At 34.2% G+C, this 18,047-nt stretch overlaps 1 protein-coding gene across 1 annotated transcript in view; it reads right to left on the bottom strand.

Annotated features, from left to right (window-relative positions):
- The window catches only part of LOC143245478 (multiple PDZ domain protein-like), a 78,953-nt gene that overhangs the window by 42,561 nt on the left and 18,345 nt on the right, over nt 1–18,047 (bottom strand). Inside the window, exon 2 of the mRNA XM_076491840.1 lies at nt 9,866–10,062. Coding sequence (XP_076347955.1) covers nt 9,866–10,062 — 197 coding nt within the window. The remainder of the gene's footprint in view (nt 1–9,865; nt 10,063–18,047) is intronic.

Below are 18,047 nucleotides of genomic sequence, written 5' to 3'. Positions count from 1 at the left end.
CAAGTAGCTAGGTTTCTATGTTGACAGAGGAAAACTAAGATGAACAAATAGCTAGGTTTCTATGTTGACAGGGGAAAACTAAGATGAACAAGTAGCTAGGTTTCTATGTTGACAGGGGAAAACTAAGATGAACAAGTAGCTAGGTTTCTATGTTGACAGAGGAAAACTAAGATGAACAAATAGCTAGGTTTCTATGTTGACAGGGGAAAACTAAGATGAACAAGTAGCTAGGTGTCTATGTTGGCAGGGGAAAACTAAGATGAACACGTAGCTAGGTTTCTATGTTGACAGGGGAAAATTAAGATGAACAAGTAGCTAGGTTTCTATGTTGACAGAGGAAAACTAAGATGAAGAAATAGCTAGGTTTCTATGTTGACAGGGGAAAACTAAGATGAACAAGTAGCTAGGTTTCTATGTTGACAGGGGAAAACTAAAATGAACAAGTAGCTAGGTGTCTATGTTGACAGGGGAAAACTAAGATGAACACGTAGCTAGGTTTCTATGTTGACAGGGGAAATCTAAGATGAACAAGTAGCTAGGTTTCTATGTTGACAGGGGAAAACTAAGATGAACAAGTAGCTAGGTTTCTATGTTGACAGGGGAAACTAAGATGAACACGTAGCTAGGTTTCTATGTTGACAGGGGAAAACTAAGATGAACAAGTATCTAGGTTTCTATGTTGACAGGGGAAAACTAATATGAACAAGTAGCTAGGTTTCTATGTTGACAGGGGAAAACTAAGATGAACAAGTAGCTAGGTTTCTATGTTGACAGAGGAAAAGTAAGATGAACAAATAGCTAGGTTTCTATGTTGACAGGGGAAAACTAAGATAAACAAGTAGCCAGGTTTCTATGTTGACAGGGGAAAACTAAGATGAACACGTAGCTAGGTTTCTATGTTGACAGGGGAAAACTAAGATGAACAAGTATCTAGGTTTCTATGTTGACAGGGGAAAACTAATATGAACAAGTAGCTAGGTTTCTATGTTGACAGGGGAAAACTAAGATGAACAAGTAGCTAGGTTTCTATGTTGACAGAGGAAAAGTAAGATGAACAAATAGCTAGGTTTCTATGTTGACAGGGGAAAACTAAGATAAACAAGTAGCCAGGTTTCTATGTTGACAGGGGAAAACTAAGATGAACAAGTAGCTAGGTTTCTATGTTGACAGGGGAAAACTAAGATGAACAAGTAGCCAGGTTTCTATGTTGACAGGGGAAAACTAAGATGAACAAGTAGCTAGGTTTCTATGTTGACAGGGGAAAACTAAGATGAACAAGTAGCTAGGTTTCTATGATGACAGGGGAAAACTATGATGACATGTACAACTGAAATTTATGGTCGCATAAGTAGGTTTGTTCTGACACAAAATATACAATTAAGTTAACATTAAGGTTAAAATATTTCTTTGGATTTCTATCGCATATAACGTACGAGATTCAAGAAAAAAGACAGCCATTGTATTAACAATTAGGCCTGTAAAAAGTTGAGAATTAACGAGTAGCTTAGATCAAATAAAATAAGTGTCATATAATGTCGTAAGACATAAATGTGTGTGTATAAAGAAAACTGTCAAGAAAAAACTTGCCGTATAGATAAGAATTAATGTGTTTATTTCAAATGCCAGTCAAAACCAAACGGGTAATAAACTTTACTTTACAATAATTGCTTTTACTACGAAGATTAAGACTGGATTAAAGACCTAAGTCTGAAATGTCCTAAAATATAAGATAATTTCGAAACAAATTTCTCCACTGTTCTGATATTTCGCTATTAATAATTCTTTATATAAGTATAAGACAGTTTGTACAGATCATAGTAGTATAGTTTTAAAAGAGACTTAAAGTATACAAACTCACAAAATAAAAACGCTAAAATGAAAAATAAAGGTCAGACGTACTTTTGTTTGAATGATTTGTATATGACAAAGCAGTGGCGCGTTGCCAGAGGGAACATGTTAGCCCATCTATCGTGTTGAAGAAGTGTTTCTGATAATTTGACAGTGTAATATTGTTTTGATAAAATGTATTTCTGGAATGTTATTAGAAGCATTTTTGATTAGTTTTTGTTTGTATATTTGTTTGAAATTAAGTAAAACTATACAATGGGTTATATGTGATCTGCTTACCACGGCTATCCAAAGACGGTTCCTAGTTGTAAGTCCACAGACATACCACTGTGATACTGAGTTTTAGTCTTTCTGAAGAGAGTAAAATTTTATAATAGCAAGATTGCTGAAAGAGGTCAGCATTTCAAAGGACGAAGTTTTCAAGGACCTCCATGGATTCAGGATTAAAAGCGTTTAGGATAGCAACGAGTTCCGAAAACACACCAAATCCAGTTAGGAGCAGCAAAAGGATATGCGATGAATGTAACCGAAAGACTAATCCAAAAACTGTTATTAACAACAAAGTAAACACGTATTTGAAGATTACCTCACGAGCTTCCAACAGCACCTTGAAAACAAAGATGGCATTAAAAAACTAAATGTTGGCATCTTCTTTCGACCGCTTTCATTTGCTTAAGAGTTTTCATACTAGATGTCTACGTAGACTGGAGTTTCTGTAGAAAATATATCCTGGTATTTGTTCTAGAAGTGACCATATCTTTTTTAATAGAATATTGTTATGATGCCAAATTATTGTGTTGAACAACAGTTCGTAACCACAGCTATAATAGTGAACACTGTTGACAATAAGGGAGGAACTTTCAAGAACAGCATGTAATCTGAAACATCTTTTTCATGAAATGCGATTAATAACTGGAAACTAGTTGCGTTTACCTGAAATTACTTTGTAATGTTTTCCTTATCCAATATATTATTCAAATCTGTCAGTTGTGTTTTTCACGAAATATGAAGGACACTCTTAAATCAATGTTGATTAACGTGTAGGTTTCAGCCAAAGCGTTCTCACTATTAGATAACATCTAATGTTAAAAAAAACTACAAAATTCTAATAGCAATAAATGATTTTCAACAGTTTAAATCGAAGTAACCTTTAAACAAACACTCGTTTATACAGCGTTCATCTTTCTCTAGTAACTCCCTTAATAATAGGAATGTTATCCCCACCGTTACGATTTTATGTTCACCCATTTCCCTTATCCCTCCCTGTCTCTTAGTTTTATTGAGAGCCAATCCATCATTGATTTGAATTTTTAGACATCAAATATTAAGCCTCTCCTTTTAGTGGCTCAGCAGTAAGTCTGAAAGCTTACAACGCCAGTGATTGGATTACGTTACCCGTGGTGGACGCGGCATAACTAGCCCGTTGTGTAACTTTGTACTTAACAATAAACAAACAAGAAACGACACAGTCAAATTTATATATCATTGAATGCGAACAGGCTGAAACACAAATAACCATGGCTGGCGTGAATTCCAACTACAGAAGAGGCAGTGTTGCATACTTAGTTACTTGTTGCATACTAAAACTTGCATACTTTTACCATCACTCTGTTATTTGTGTATTACTTTTAAAAAGTAACTCGCGTACTTCCTGCTGGAAATTCAGAACTTAAATGAAAAAAGTAAAAAAAAAGACTGTTCATACTTCAAACTTATTTTCTTATAATATCAAACATGCATGTTTTCGACTAGACATCAATATACTACACTCTAAATGAGCTTTTCTTGGTATAATGAACTTTATCTACGTTATTGTACTTTAAATCAATAAATTTCGCTTGTGCTTTCAACAATTCCAGTGTGTGAACTTGCAGACGAAAGTACAGTGAAATATGGCATCATATGAGAAAAAGAAAAAAAACTCGTTTCGCTGTTTGATTTTTGTTTGTTTCGTCTTTTCGCAAAAAAGAAAACAAACTATAAAAGAGCCGTCTACGCAAAGACATTCCTAATTTTAAATTGATAGAAAAAAAAGAAAACAGCCTAACTAACACGCCCCCCACCAACAATTCTGGGGTGGGTCGTGTCTGGTTGATAGCGAGTGGTATTTGATCATCACGGACCCAAAGCGCGGATAGTGTTTTGCATCAACGAATCGCATTGCACCACTTTATGGGCATCAGGTTACTAGGCCATGCCAGTCCTGGCAACTTTATTCATTAGTGTTGTTGAAAGTGATAAACATTCTACCTTCTCAGCTAAACCGATAACTTTCCAGTAAGATTAATCTTTCTGCTCTAGTCTGCCTGATTGAATCGAAGAAAAACTGGATAAAAACACAATGCATATACACAGAAATACAGTTCAGCAGGTATATATGTACTAGATGAAATACACTTGTTCTATCAAACAAAGTCAAGTCTCGTAGAATGCATTTGTTACCCTTTCCATTATGACATCCCACAGGTACAAACAGAGAAATTTCTCACCCTATACTCAGACGATGTTACTTGAAAACGCATTATTATAGGTTCAGCAATTAGCGGTCCGGCATGGCCAGGTGGTTAAGGCATTCGATCGTAATCTGAGGGTCGGAGGTTCGAATTCCCGTCACACCAAACATGCTCGCCCTTTAAGCTGTGAAGGCGTTATAGCGTACAGTCAATCCCGTTATTCGTTAATAAAAAGTAGCCCAAGAGTTGGCGGTGGGTGGTTATGACTAGCTGCCTTCTTTCTAGTCTTAGACTGCTCAATTACGAACACCTAGCGCAGATAACCTTCGTGTAGCTTTGCACGAAATTAAAAACAAACCAATAAATAATACCCCAACATTATCAGAAAAAACAACAACAAAAGGTCGTCATTGCGTGTAACTAATGCATATGTTCGTTTAAATTGATAAGTAAAACACGTGTACGTATGAACATTGTTCAAACTGTTTAGGAGCAAGAAATGTTCACCTTTCCGAGCTTATGTAATTTCAAACATATGTTTTTCGTTCCGTATACTACAGAGTTGAAATGTAGCCAATGGCTGATCACCTTACATTAACGCCTATTTAATTACAGTCCCTCGATAGAACGGTAGTTTATGGACCACCAACGCTGGAATCAAGGGTTAGGTTCCCAGCGGTGGACACAGCAAATAGCCCAATGTGGCTTTTCTTTAAAACAAACTAAATACCGAGCATTTTGATATTTGTACAAGTCAGTTGTACCGACTGTTTATTTCTCTTTTCTTTCCTCAAAGGCAAATCTCAGCAAGACGTGAAATTGGAAACGACAGTTGTTTTGCTGTTGGAGCCTCTAAGCATTACGGTGTAGTTTTGAGAAAAGTATGTGTTTATACGTACAGAGTTGTATCCAGTTGAGCTTTTCTACAAGGCATGTCTCAAAACCAAACCCTAACAGCTGCGCAATTTTGAAAAATCATTAACAAGTGTTTTCAGATGAACGTCGAAACACACGAATACTAGAAGTACTAGAATTGATCAAAAAAGCAACACTATTTTGAAATAGTTGTATATTATTTCAACGACGACTGAAACCCGTATTGAAAATCTGAAATTAAAAGCTGCGAAAATCCTGGTATTTTAAGAGTTAGTAACAAAAATGTACATAAATAAAGGTGCAAAACCCTTAAAACATAATCAAACAAAAATATATATACAAAAAACAACACGTCTTGATTACGATTTCTTTAAAATTGTTCAACAAAGAACTATTTCTCACCCTGATCAATCAACTTTGGATAACGAGTCTTTTAAAATTGTTCAACAAAGAACTATTTCTCACCCTGATCAATCAACTTTGGATAACGAGTCTTTTAAAATTGTTCAACAAAGAACTATTTCTCACCCTGATCAATCAACTTTGGATAACGAGTCTTTTAAAATTGTTCAAGAAAAAAATATTTCTTGCTCTGACCAATCAATGTTGTGTGCAGGTTTCTTTAAAACCATTTAACAAAGAAGTATTTTCACACCGATCAACCACATAGATCATGTAATTAGATACTAAACCTTATATTAAAAAAACAAACATCGTTGATTCAATATTATGGTTTAGCTGGACTTCGTATCCACACGACTAACCTATTTCGGTGTTATTAATAAGTTGAAGAGTTTAAATATTAACGCCATTCTGCACCCTCTGACTACTTTCTTAGGACCGCATTTTATTAGGTTTTAACGTTAGGATTGCCACATTATATCAAGTTTCACCATTACGATAGTCATGTTTTATCAAGTTAAGCCAGCTTTCGTCTCATAACAACGTGGATTCGGAGTAGCAAAAATTTCAGAAAGTGTTTTTTATATATTGTGATCTGTTGTTCAAAAAGAATGGATTAAATTCGATTCATAGGTTTGTACAGAGTTTTGTAATAGCGAAAGCAAAAATATTAAGCCTATTCCAAAAGTGTTCAACTGAACTGAGATCTGTGAAAGAGATGATGAACGAAGATGACCAATGCTACGGTCATGTACTTTAGATAACATGTGAACACATTGAAATGTTCATTGTCGTCGGCCCGAAATGGCCAGGTGGTTAAGGCACTCCACTTTTAATCCGAGGATCGCGGGTTCGAATCCCTGTTGCATCAACATGTTCGCCCTTTCATCCTTGGGAGCGTTATAATGTAACGGTCAATCCCATTATTTGTTGGTAAATGAATAGCCCAACAATTGGCGGTGGGTGGTGATGACTAGCTGCCTTCCCTCTGGTCTTACACAGCAAAATTAGGGACAGCTGGCGCAAATAGCTCTCGTGTAGCTTTGCGCGAAATTCAAAAACAATCATTGCCGTCTAGAAAAAAATGCAGCATTAAAGAGTGGATTTAATCAGCACCAATATTCAAAAACATTAAATGTTATATATTCTTCCCATACCAGAACATCACTCTCACGAGCCTACGCTGTCCAATGATACAGTAAAGACTCCTGCATGTTGTGACCTCTAAGAAACGTAGGACGGAAGTACAGATTATGATGTCATCACGTAATATGAATTCTCCTCGGTAAAATGTGTGGTTAGTTAGAAAGCTGAGAAAATTTAAACTTTTTCGCAAAGCTTTACCAAATTAGCCAGTCAAAATATCAACAAAATGGCTGCATCTTTAGTGTTTAAAAAATATAATATTTTGAGTAGGTTTTTAACGAGATCTTGGAGGATCAAAACACCCAAATATTTATGATGAACTAAGTATTGCTCCTCCCTCTAAAGAAAAACAGCTTGTATTATAACGTATTGTGTATTATAAAGTTGATAAAATGCATTATGGATTTATTTTTATTATATACACGTATCTGAATATCATTGACACGTATGGTCTTTCGTTTCATTGCAGCCTTTTATCAAACTCCATAAGTGAAAAAATTCAGCAAATAAAATCAGCGTCAGCCATTTTTATGGGCTTTCCGTCTTCACTTCTTCCGCGAGTTTGAATAAGGTCAAACGTTGCTACTTTATCCGTAGATTTCTTACGCCTGGCAGTGTGGACTGATTTTCAGGTGTTCCTTACCTATTTGATTTTCTAAGTACATCTACACTATTATTAAGATATAAATGGGTGAAACGCAACTCAGTGTACAACATCGCAAACTTCCAATCATTTATTACAAGGCGTTTGTATTCTCAGCTGGTTTCGTTTGTTTTGAATTTCGCGCAAAGCTACACAAGGGCTATCTGCGCTAGCCGTTCCTAATTTAGCAATGTAAGACTAGAGGGAAGGCAGCTAGTCATCACCACCCACCACCAACTCTTGGGCTACTCTTTTACTAACGAAAAACGAAAAGTGTGATTGACCGTCACATTATAACGCCCCCACGGCTGAAAGGGCGATCACGTTTGGTGCGACCGTGATTCGAACCCGCGACCCTCAGGTTAGGAATCTAGTGCCTTAACCACCTGGCTCATAAATTAAAATAACAGTAACTAAGCTTGCCGTATATAATATAGTTGATATCTATTTTATTCACCATAAAATATCTAACACAAACTTTTCAAGTCGTTTCCCAAAACAAAACAAAAAGTGTACAGCTGAAGTAAATTTTTCGTAGGTTTATGAAATACGATATTTGACTTACAGCTGAAGTAAATATTTCGTAGGTTTATGAAATACGATTTGACTGTACAGCTGAAGTAAATTTTTCGTAGGTTTATGAAATACGATATTTGACTGTACAGCTGAAGTAAATTTTTTGTAGGTTTATGAAATACGATATTTGACTTACAGCTGAAGTATAAATTTTGTTAGGTTTATGAAATACGATTTGACTGTACAGCTGAAGTAAATTTTTAGTAGGTTTATGAAATACGATATTTGACTGTACAGCTGAAGTAAATTTTTCGTAGGTTTATGAAATACGATATTTGACTTACAGCTGAAGTAAATTTTTCGTAGGTTTATGAAATACGATATTTGACTGTACAGCTGAAGTAAATTTTTCGTAGGTTTATGAAATACGATATTTGACTGTACAGCTGAAGTAAATTTTTCGTAGGTTTATGATATACGATATTTGACTGTACAGCTGAAGTAAATTTTTCGTAGGTTTATGAAATACGATATTTGACTGTACAGCTGAAGTAAATTTTTCGTAGGTTTATGACCACGGGTTTGCCCTCAGAGTTTCTGTAAAATAACGCATTAACAAAAAATCTGTAAACAATAAGCTTAGGTCTTTCACAAAACTTAAGTTTAACTTCCAGTAAAATATGTTAACAATGCGTTATATAAGCAGTTTGGTAAAGTCAGTTCTGAGTAATTTAACTTCCAGTAAAACTCATTAACAGTGCGTTGTATGAGCGGTATTATAAAGTCAGTTCTGCTTCAATCTGTTTTCGGTCTATGAACAAATCTAGTAACAATGGCTATCAAATCTTCAAAACTTCTATAAAACAGATGCTATATCTTAATACAAGGATTGTCTTTGAAGCGGATTATTTTTCATATCTATACGAACAGCCTACAAACTGTTACAGAACTCCATCTATGTTATTATTACTTAAACTAATATAATTATGAACATATAACTAATTTCCTGTGGAATATGGTAGCTACCACTGTTTTAGCTTTCGTAGAACCTGTAGAATAAATCATAGTTATACCAACTGTTTATATAATAAACAAAATCGTTCACGCCTTCCTAGGGAATGTAAAGGTTTTCAAAATCATACCAACTGTCTATATAATAAATAGAATCGTTCACGCCTTCCTAGGGAATGTAAAGGTTTTCAAAATCATACCAACTGTCTATATAATAAATAGAATCGTTCACGCCTTCCTAGGGAATGTAAAGGTTTTAACAATCACACCAACTGTCTATATAATAAACAAAATCGTTCACACCTTCCTAGGGAATGTAAAGGTTTTTACAATCATACCAACTGTCTATATAATAAACAAAATCGTTCCCACCTTCCTAGGGAATGTAAATGTTTTCACAATCATACCAACTGCTAGAAACATCAAGGTTCCTTCATTTTTGTAATTGTTTTGTTTCCTAATTTCGGCTAAATCTAAAAATCTAATAAGGATGAAATACTAAATAATCTTAATAAGCAAAATAGTATACTTGTGTGAGTCTTAGAACCAAATATACATATAAATATATATATATATAAACTTAACCATGAAAGGACTTAGCAAAATCAATAACATAATTATATGTAATGTAACCCCTTAAACAACTTACTCAATCTTCCTCACTTATTAAAAAAAACTGTTTTTGACTTTATTACATTATTACTTTCTAATTAATGAGTTTGGAAATCGTGGTTATTACGTTATATTCAATTAGAGGAATAAATAATGTAGTTAAAACAGAAAGTTCGTAGTAATTTTAATATAATATTTTATTTTAGGCGTGCTTTGAATGGAAAAAAAAATAGTCACGTATCAGAAGCTATTCAACAAAATATTTAATAAAAGTAATAAAAAAGTATATTTTTTATGTTTCTAATATTTAATGAATTTAAATCTAGCAAAAACAAAATTATCTGCCTGTGTCAGTTACCTCCAAAAGTTCATCTCCGATTTGTACTCGGCCATCACGTGCGGCACTTCCATTTGGATTAATACCACACACAAATACACTCATTTTGGTTCGATCTTTGTTCCCTACCAAGCTGATTCCAAGTCCATTAGGGCCTTTCTTCAGTTCAACGACCAGGATCTCTCCCCTCAAGTCAGCATATTTTTGGTGGATTGTTTCTGCAATAAAAAAATGCTCAGTTGGCATAAGATGTCTTTTTTGGTTTGTTTTTGAAATCCATAAACTGAGTTTACGTACAACAAAGAAAATAGATGGTTTCTCCAAATCATTGGTTTACTTTCAACTCTTATACTGAAAAGGCAACAGTATTACAGTTAATTGCTTGTTACATCAGCCCCACGTAACTTGTTACATTCTTGTTGTTTATTCACGTCTGAAAGTTTTCCTAGAAGCCATGATTATAGTATAGATATTCATTGTGTAAAGTTCGACATTCTGTAACGTAGAAACTATAGCTTGTGATGTAAATCCTTGTTTTCCTTTCTTCATTTCTCTTATATTTCAAATTTGGTAAAATAAGTACAACAAAGCCATTGTAATGCGTAATGCTACTATGATTGGAGAGACATTGCATATTAGGAGCTGAAAAGATGAATAATTAATCATTTGTTAGATAGTATATCCAGGATTATTTTCATATATCAGTTAATATAAAGTTTTCTCAAAATAGGTTTTTAATTCTTTTGGAGACTTAATATCCTTCCAACAGAAGAAAAAGCAAACAATCCTCTAATAAGGATTGTAATAAAATTTCTGGTGCAATAAGGCTTGATATTAAAGAGAGTTGATAAACATAAAAAGACGGCATTATTTTTAAAAATACAATATATAAAGTAACATCACCAATCATCGTATTCTCACACAGTCTACAAAGACGGCGGATCAAAGAACTATCCTCAAAATTATCACATTAAATCTATACTATATATGGAATTTTTATAGAATTTTTATCTAGAGTGAATTTGATTTCTTAGTTAGATTTTCTACTAGACGCAGATATTAAAATAATGATTAACTAAAAATCAAATAATTCGCGTTTATCAAAATACAAACATTTCAATAAACTCCTGTTTACGTTCTGAACTGGCCCCGCATGGCCAGCTGGTTAAGGCGCTCGACTCGTAATCTAGGGGTCGCGGGTTAGAATCCCCGCCGCATCAAACATGCTCGCCCTTTCAGCCGTGGAAGCGTAATAATATTACGGTCAATCTCACTATTCGTTGGCAGAAGAGCAGTCCAACAGTTGGCGTTAAGTGGTGATGACTAGTTGCCTTCCCTTTAGTCTCACACTGCTAAATTAGGGACGGCTAGCGCAGATAGCCCTCGTGTAGTTTTGTGCGAAATTCAAAAATAAACAAACGTTCTGAACTAAATCATAATCTTCGTATGTAATATTAACTAATACGATATACAAACTGCATGAAATATTAGCCTGGGCTTTTTATGAGCAGTGGAGAGAAACAAGCCGAATCAAAATCGCAGCACCAATTGAAAGGACCCCAAGGTTATAATGTGAAATATAAAATATGGTGGGGATACACCGTCTCCCAGTTTTAGCCTCTGTTCGGCAGTTTCACACGAAAAATAATTAAAGAATCAAAGGAACAAAAATAGAAATTAAAGAGCAAAATGTGGGTACTCATCCCCACAACACCTCACATCTATATCACCCCCCAATTGTCTGCTAGAAGTGGTAGTACCTTATTTATATTTTTTTTAAAATAAATAATAATAAGGTACTCATACTTGGGGGTAAGTAACTAAATAAACGTATCCCCTGAAGTTGGCATTCCAGTCCCCATTACGGTAGTAAGGCACTAATTAGTAGCCCTGTAGACGAATTATACTAGTATCAGGGGTTCCAAAGAGTTATCTAACTCAAGTAGTATAACTCCCAACTACCACTTCTTAAATCTACTGTGACTACCAATTTTCAGACTTTAAATAAGCTTTCATATGTGATAAGGTGTTCATCCGCATAAAGTAGTGCCTAGTTGTTTAAATAACCTTATTCACAAATAAAAATAGTTAACAGAAACATTTAGAAAAATTCATCCGCATAATGTAGTACCAAATTGCTTAAATGACCTAAAGACAAATCAAAATAGTTATCAGAAAATTTTATTGAATTTTCTTTAATTTTTGTTTCTTTATATTTATTTATTACATTATTATATTTATCACAATATTTATTTTTTATTTAAAATTTCTTTATTAAACCCATTAAATATTAATTTTTGTATCAATATTTCAACATTAATAATAAAATATTGTGATATGTTACAAATTTTACAAAATCTAAATTACTGTGAAATTATAATGCTTATAACAGAAGAGTATGGTACATTACTATTAAAAGAGGGAAAACTATATATTGGAGAAGCAAAATATTTTTTGTCAAAAATATTTAAACTAATATTATTATCAATTTCTAAATAATGTGCCTCTTTATTAGATATTGGTGTATTTTTAGTTTCTAATTCTCTATGTGTGTTTTCTTATAGTAAAGCCACATCGGACTATCTGCTGAAGCCCCCAAGGAGAATCGAATCCCTTATTATAGCGTTGCAAATCCGAAGACATACCACTGTACTAGCGGGGCCGTTTCTAATTCTACCGTATAAATAGTGTTAAATCATTTACTTATACTAATTAAATCATCTACACATTATTGAGTTAAAGCAAAAATATCTGGGTTTATATAATATTCGATAAACCTCTTCCCATAAAAATAAACATGTAATTGTGCAATACGATAGTTAGCTTCTATTGGAACTCCTGTTACTTGTTTAAAAAACCTGGTTATTGAAAAATATGTAATTATAATAAATACAGAAACTTAATATATATATTAATTTTCTTTCGTCCAGTTTTTTGAAAGGATAACAGAACTGTTCTAATAATGGAGTTAAAACAGAAATTAAATCTTTTAATGGAACTGTGGTGTACAATGTGTTAAAATCAAATGGTAGAATATTATTTATTTCTTCAAAAATGTTTAGATATTCTAAAAGAGGCTGATTATTTTTTATCATACAAAAATTATGTTTTCTATTATTAACACTTATATTTTTAATTTTATCAAATAAAATATTAACTAATTTATTTAACAAAATAGGCTGATGTTTAATTTTTTTTTTTTGAGCTAGAAATAAATCTAAATTCAATGGAAAATTTATGAAGTTTAGCAATAGCATATAGAAAGGTAACTGTATATAAAAATTTTGTTTAGGATAAAGTTTTTTATAAGATTAAATGAAATTATTAATTACTGTATCTTTAGATTGGTTAACAAGTTTAAATGTTTGTGTACTATTGATTTCTTTTTATCATTATTAATCTATAAAACCTTTTACAAATAAAACTAAAACATATTTTTCTTTTACTTCTTGAATCTTATTTTTAACTGGTGAAACGATAAACCTGTATGGTATTTCTTTAATTCTATTTCTTTAAAGTACATAAAACTTCCATTTTACTTCTTCGTTACCTTGGGGAACAGTAACCTTCGCATAACTCCTGGAGGCAGTGAGGGGTGATATGGATGCGGTGCGTTGTGGACTTGATCACCCACATTTCGTTCTTATAATTTCTGTTCTTTGATTATTTTATTATTTTGCACGTGAGACTGGCAAACGAAGGTTAAGACTGATAGATGGTGTATCACCATCGCAGTATGGGTCCTACTTACACATTCACCTCCAAAACCTAGGGTACATTTTATATCCCACATTATAGCATATATCCTGGGATGCAGCGTTCTTTATTTTTCTTTATAACAAGCTATATGTATATAGCATATATAAAATAATTTTCTCTTTCTTTGCTAGGAAAATCTTATATTTTTAATAATATATGCATTTTTACATAAGTGAAACAGAAGCTTAAACATTTAAAAGAGAAAGCATTAACGAAAAATAAAAGGCAAAATCTATCTTTTACTATTAGTTATACTGTGTTTCAGTTAGTGTTCGTAAACAATATTTATCTAATTTTTGTATCATAAAATGACAGCGTTCTTATCAAAAATATTTATATGTGTCTCCAGAAACCAACTACAATTAAAACTTAGCGAGCAACAAAAGCATAATTATTATGAAATCTAATTGGAGTCGTTTGGGGAAAAATGAAAAAAACAAGGTAATTGTCACATACTTTTCAATAACAATCAAGTTGCATTGCTTGAAGAGATCTTATAAATTGGTATATAACTTACAAGAGGTCGTCTCTGGATGTATAGTGAAGTAACGTTTTGTCAAAGTCAAACAGCCACGAAAGAGTTAACATGCTGATGGAATAACAGTGTGTGTTGTATCCTAACGAGCTAATTTTATACCAGACAAACTGGTCGCACAAAAAAAATTAAATATAAGTGGGTCAGTCTTTGTGCTAGATTTCTCTTTGGACTCGTACATGAAAGAGAATCTGAGTTTGAATCACTTTTAATGGTCTCAAACTATTTCTTTGCATCGATTGAGTACTGGAAGTAATCTAGAATAATTACAAAGGAAGATAAAAGTGAAAACTGATTAAAAATACCCTTGAAACAAAAGGAGCTCAAAACATGTGACGAATTAGTTTTATGAGCTCAAATTTAATAATGAGAAACGTACTTTAGAACTAATAAGGTTTAATACTTGATGAGAAACAAACCTTGTCGAAACGTCGTGTATTTCTTAACGTCTTGAGTTTTTAATAAAGTGTTCTTCTTTATTCTTTCAAGCCTTCTATAAACGTTAGAATATTTATGGATTATTCTCTACTCTGGATGACAGAGACTGACTATAATTCTGTTTTTTTATTACCTAATATTAGCTTCGGATCAAAGTAAGCTACCTACATATATAAAAACTGAAAGTCATGTATGAACAAATTTCATTTAATATACCTTTATTTCTTGCAATCAGAAGAATGCATTGTGTCATCAGTTGAGTATTTTTGTTCTTCGCAATATTTTGGGGCGTAATCTCAGTAATATCTTTCAAAAATCGACCATGCTGGGAGATTTAGGTCAGTACTATATCCAGTTACTGAGCTCACAACCCGATATATTCTTACAATTAGTAAAGATATATATATATATAAGTGACATTAAAAGTAATACAGTATAACTTATTTACATGCTGAATTTACAAATTTGTATATTACTGAATTATCTGAATTGTTATTATATTAATCACCTTTGACCTAGATCGCTGTTGTTCGTACTTTCATAGATGCCAGTAAGTAATAAGAAAGCTTCTAATGAATTAATTCGTTCAATAAACAACACGTAACATAATGTTATCTTAAGAAGTTTAGCTTAGCTGACAAAGGCTTGGGTGGGGGTTACAGGAGCATACATATGATAATTGTATTTCATATGACTTACTTATGTAACGGATTTACCGTTGTACAATTATTTTAGTTCATACGTTTGTTTCTGTATAGTTTTCTTTTTTGCTAGTGATTTATATTCTTAACTTGTATTGTGTAAGTCCCGCCTGTCCTCGAAACTTGTAGAGAATTCTTGAAAGCGAGAAGAAACAATATTTGTTTATGAAAACGCGTTAGATCACTGTTGCCAAGCGAACTTTAGTGAAGGTTCGAGGGACTTGTGTGATTTGTATAACAGTAACGTGCCAAGAGGAGAATATTATTGGATAGCTAGAGTCAGTACGCTGTAGGCCTAGGAAGTTATATCTGTGATTATCGCTTATTAATCGGAAAACTACAGAATTTGGCCAGGAACATTATAGAGTTCGAACATTACAAACCGTTCAACTTCAGTAACTTATTTTAGACGCTATTATTTCTACGAGGAAATTAAATATCTACGCTGGAAGGAGTCATTTTGTACCCGGTGTAAGGCCAATGAAGAAACGACAACCAGTTAGCTTAAGCGTGGTGTAAAAATATCAACTCAGAATTAATTTGTTCGTCGTGGATCTGGATCGTCGATAAAATATTTAGTTCTAGACCGGATACAAGACTCAGTGTTGTCTGTAAGTTTGTAAAACTATTGTATTCAAGTCTTCTTTTATAACAACCGCTGGTAATAACCTTTATTATAAACTGTATTTTTATGTTTGTATATTCAAGGACGGCCCGACATGGCCAAGTGGGTTAAGGCGTTCGACTCGTAATCCGAGGATTGCGGGTTCGAATCCCCCTTATACCAAACATGCTCGCCCTTTCAGCCGTGGGGACGCTATAATGTGAAGGTCAATCTCACTATTCTTGGTAAAAGAGTAGCCCAAGAGTTGGAGGTGGGTGGTGACGACTTGCTGCCTTCCCTCTAGCCTTACACTGCTACATTAGGGACGGCTAGCGCAGATAGCCCTCAAGTAGCTTTGCGCGAAATTGAAAACAAACAAACATGTCCAAATACAAACAAAATACACTACATGGACAAAAGTATGTGGACATCCCTTCTAATTAGTGGGCTCAGCTACTTCAGCCACACCCATTTCTAACAGGTGCATAAAATCAAGCAAACAGCCATGCAATGGCACAGTCATAGGATGTCACCTTTCCAACAAGTCAGTTCGTCAAATTTATGCCCTGCTAGAGCTGTCCTGGTTAACTGTAAGTGCTGTTATTGCGAAGTAGAAACGTCCAGGAGCAAAAAACAACTCAACTACGAAGAAGCAGTAGGATATACAAGCTCACAGAACGAGACCGCCGAATGCTGAAGCGCGTGAAAATCGTCTGTCCACAGTTGTAACACTCACTACCGAGTTCTAAACTACCTCCGGAAGCAACGTGAGCACAAGAACTGTTCGTCGGGAGCTTCATGAAATGGATTTCCATGGCCGAGCAGCTGCACACAAGCCTGAGATCACTATGCATAATACCAAGCGTCAGCTGGGGTGGTGTAAAGCACACCGCCACTGGACTCTGGAGCAGTGGAAACGCGTTCTGTGGAGTGATGAATCACGCTTCACTATCTGGCAGTCTGACGGACGAATGTGGGTTTGGCGGATGCTAGAAAAACGCTACCTACTTTAATGCATAGTGCTAAATGTAAAGTTTTGTAGAGGAGGAATAATGGTCTGGGGCTGTTTCTCATGGTTGTGGTTAGGCTGTTTAGTTCCAGTGAAGGACAATCTTAATGCTACAGCATACAATGACAAGCTAGATAATTGTGTGCTTCCAACTTTGTGGCAACAGTCTGGAGAAGGCCCTGTTTTGTTTCAGCATGATAACGCCCCCATGCACAAAGCAAGGTCCATAAAAACATGGTTTGCAGAGGTTCGTGTGGAAGAAGTTGACTAGCCTGCACAGATCCCTTACCTCAACCCAATAGAACACCTTTGGAATGAATTAGAACGCTGACTGCGAGCCAGGTCTTCTCGCCCGACATCAGTGCCGACCTCACTAATGCTCTTGTAGCTGAATAGGAGCGAATCCCTGCAGCCATGTTCCAAAATCTAGTGAAAAGTCTTCCCAGAAAAGTGGAGGCTGTTATAGCAGGAAAACGGGGACCAACTACATATTAATGCCCATAGTCTTGGAATGTGATGTTCAACAAGCGCATATGAGTGCGATGGTCGGATGTCCACATACGTTTGGTTATGTAATGTAAATATAATACATATTAACATATAATTAACTTCCAAGCTCAAATTCAAATTTACGATTATTTGAAATAGTAATACGTAACGTACACAACCCAATAACTCGGAGACTCATCCGAAATAAATAATACGTTTTCACTTGGAAGTGATAAAAGTTAGTTAATTCCAAAACTAGATGTAAACATGTCAAAATAACTTTACTTACACATTATTAACCATTACAGCGTTAAGCCTATTATATTTTAACTGTACGTTCTTTATTCAGTCTCTTAGGGATTTATAAGAACAAGAAGGGTGCATAATAGTATTTCAACTACACTATGTCCATCACCAACGACGCATTTTCTCAATATAAAGCTCATTAAGACGGCTGGAACACAACATATACAGTTGAGTGGCAGTAGGTTGTGTTACCACTGCATCTTTATAACAGAACGTAACTGTACTAAGATGAATAATTCATTTTATAACAATAGATAGCGTTATCATTAGGCATAACTTATCTGCATAATAGTAGATAATGCTTAAGTTTTTACGCTAAGCATTGTTACAATTGTGAATAATGCGTCTTTATACGTGAATTT

The sequence above is a fragment of the Tachypleus tridentatus genome, chromosome 2 (genome assembly GCF_004210375.1).
Source record: "Tachypleus tridentatus isolate NWPU-2018 chromosome 2, ASM421037v1, whole genome shotgun sequence".
NCBI lineage: Eukaryota > Metazoa > Arthropoda > Merostomata > Xiphosura > Limulidae > Tachypleus > Tachypleus tridentatus.
This window is presented reverse-complemented; position numbering and strand designations above follow the sequence as displayed.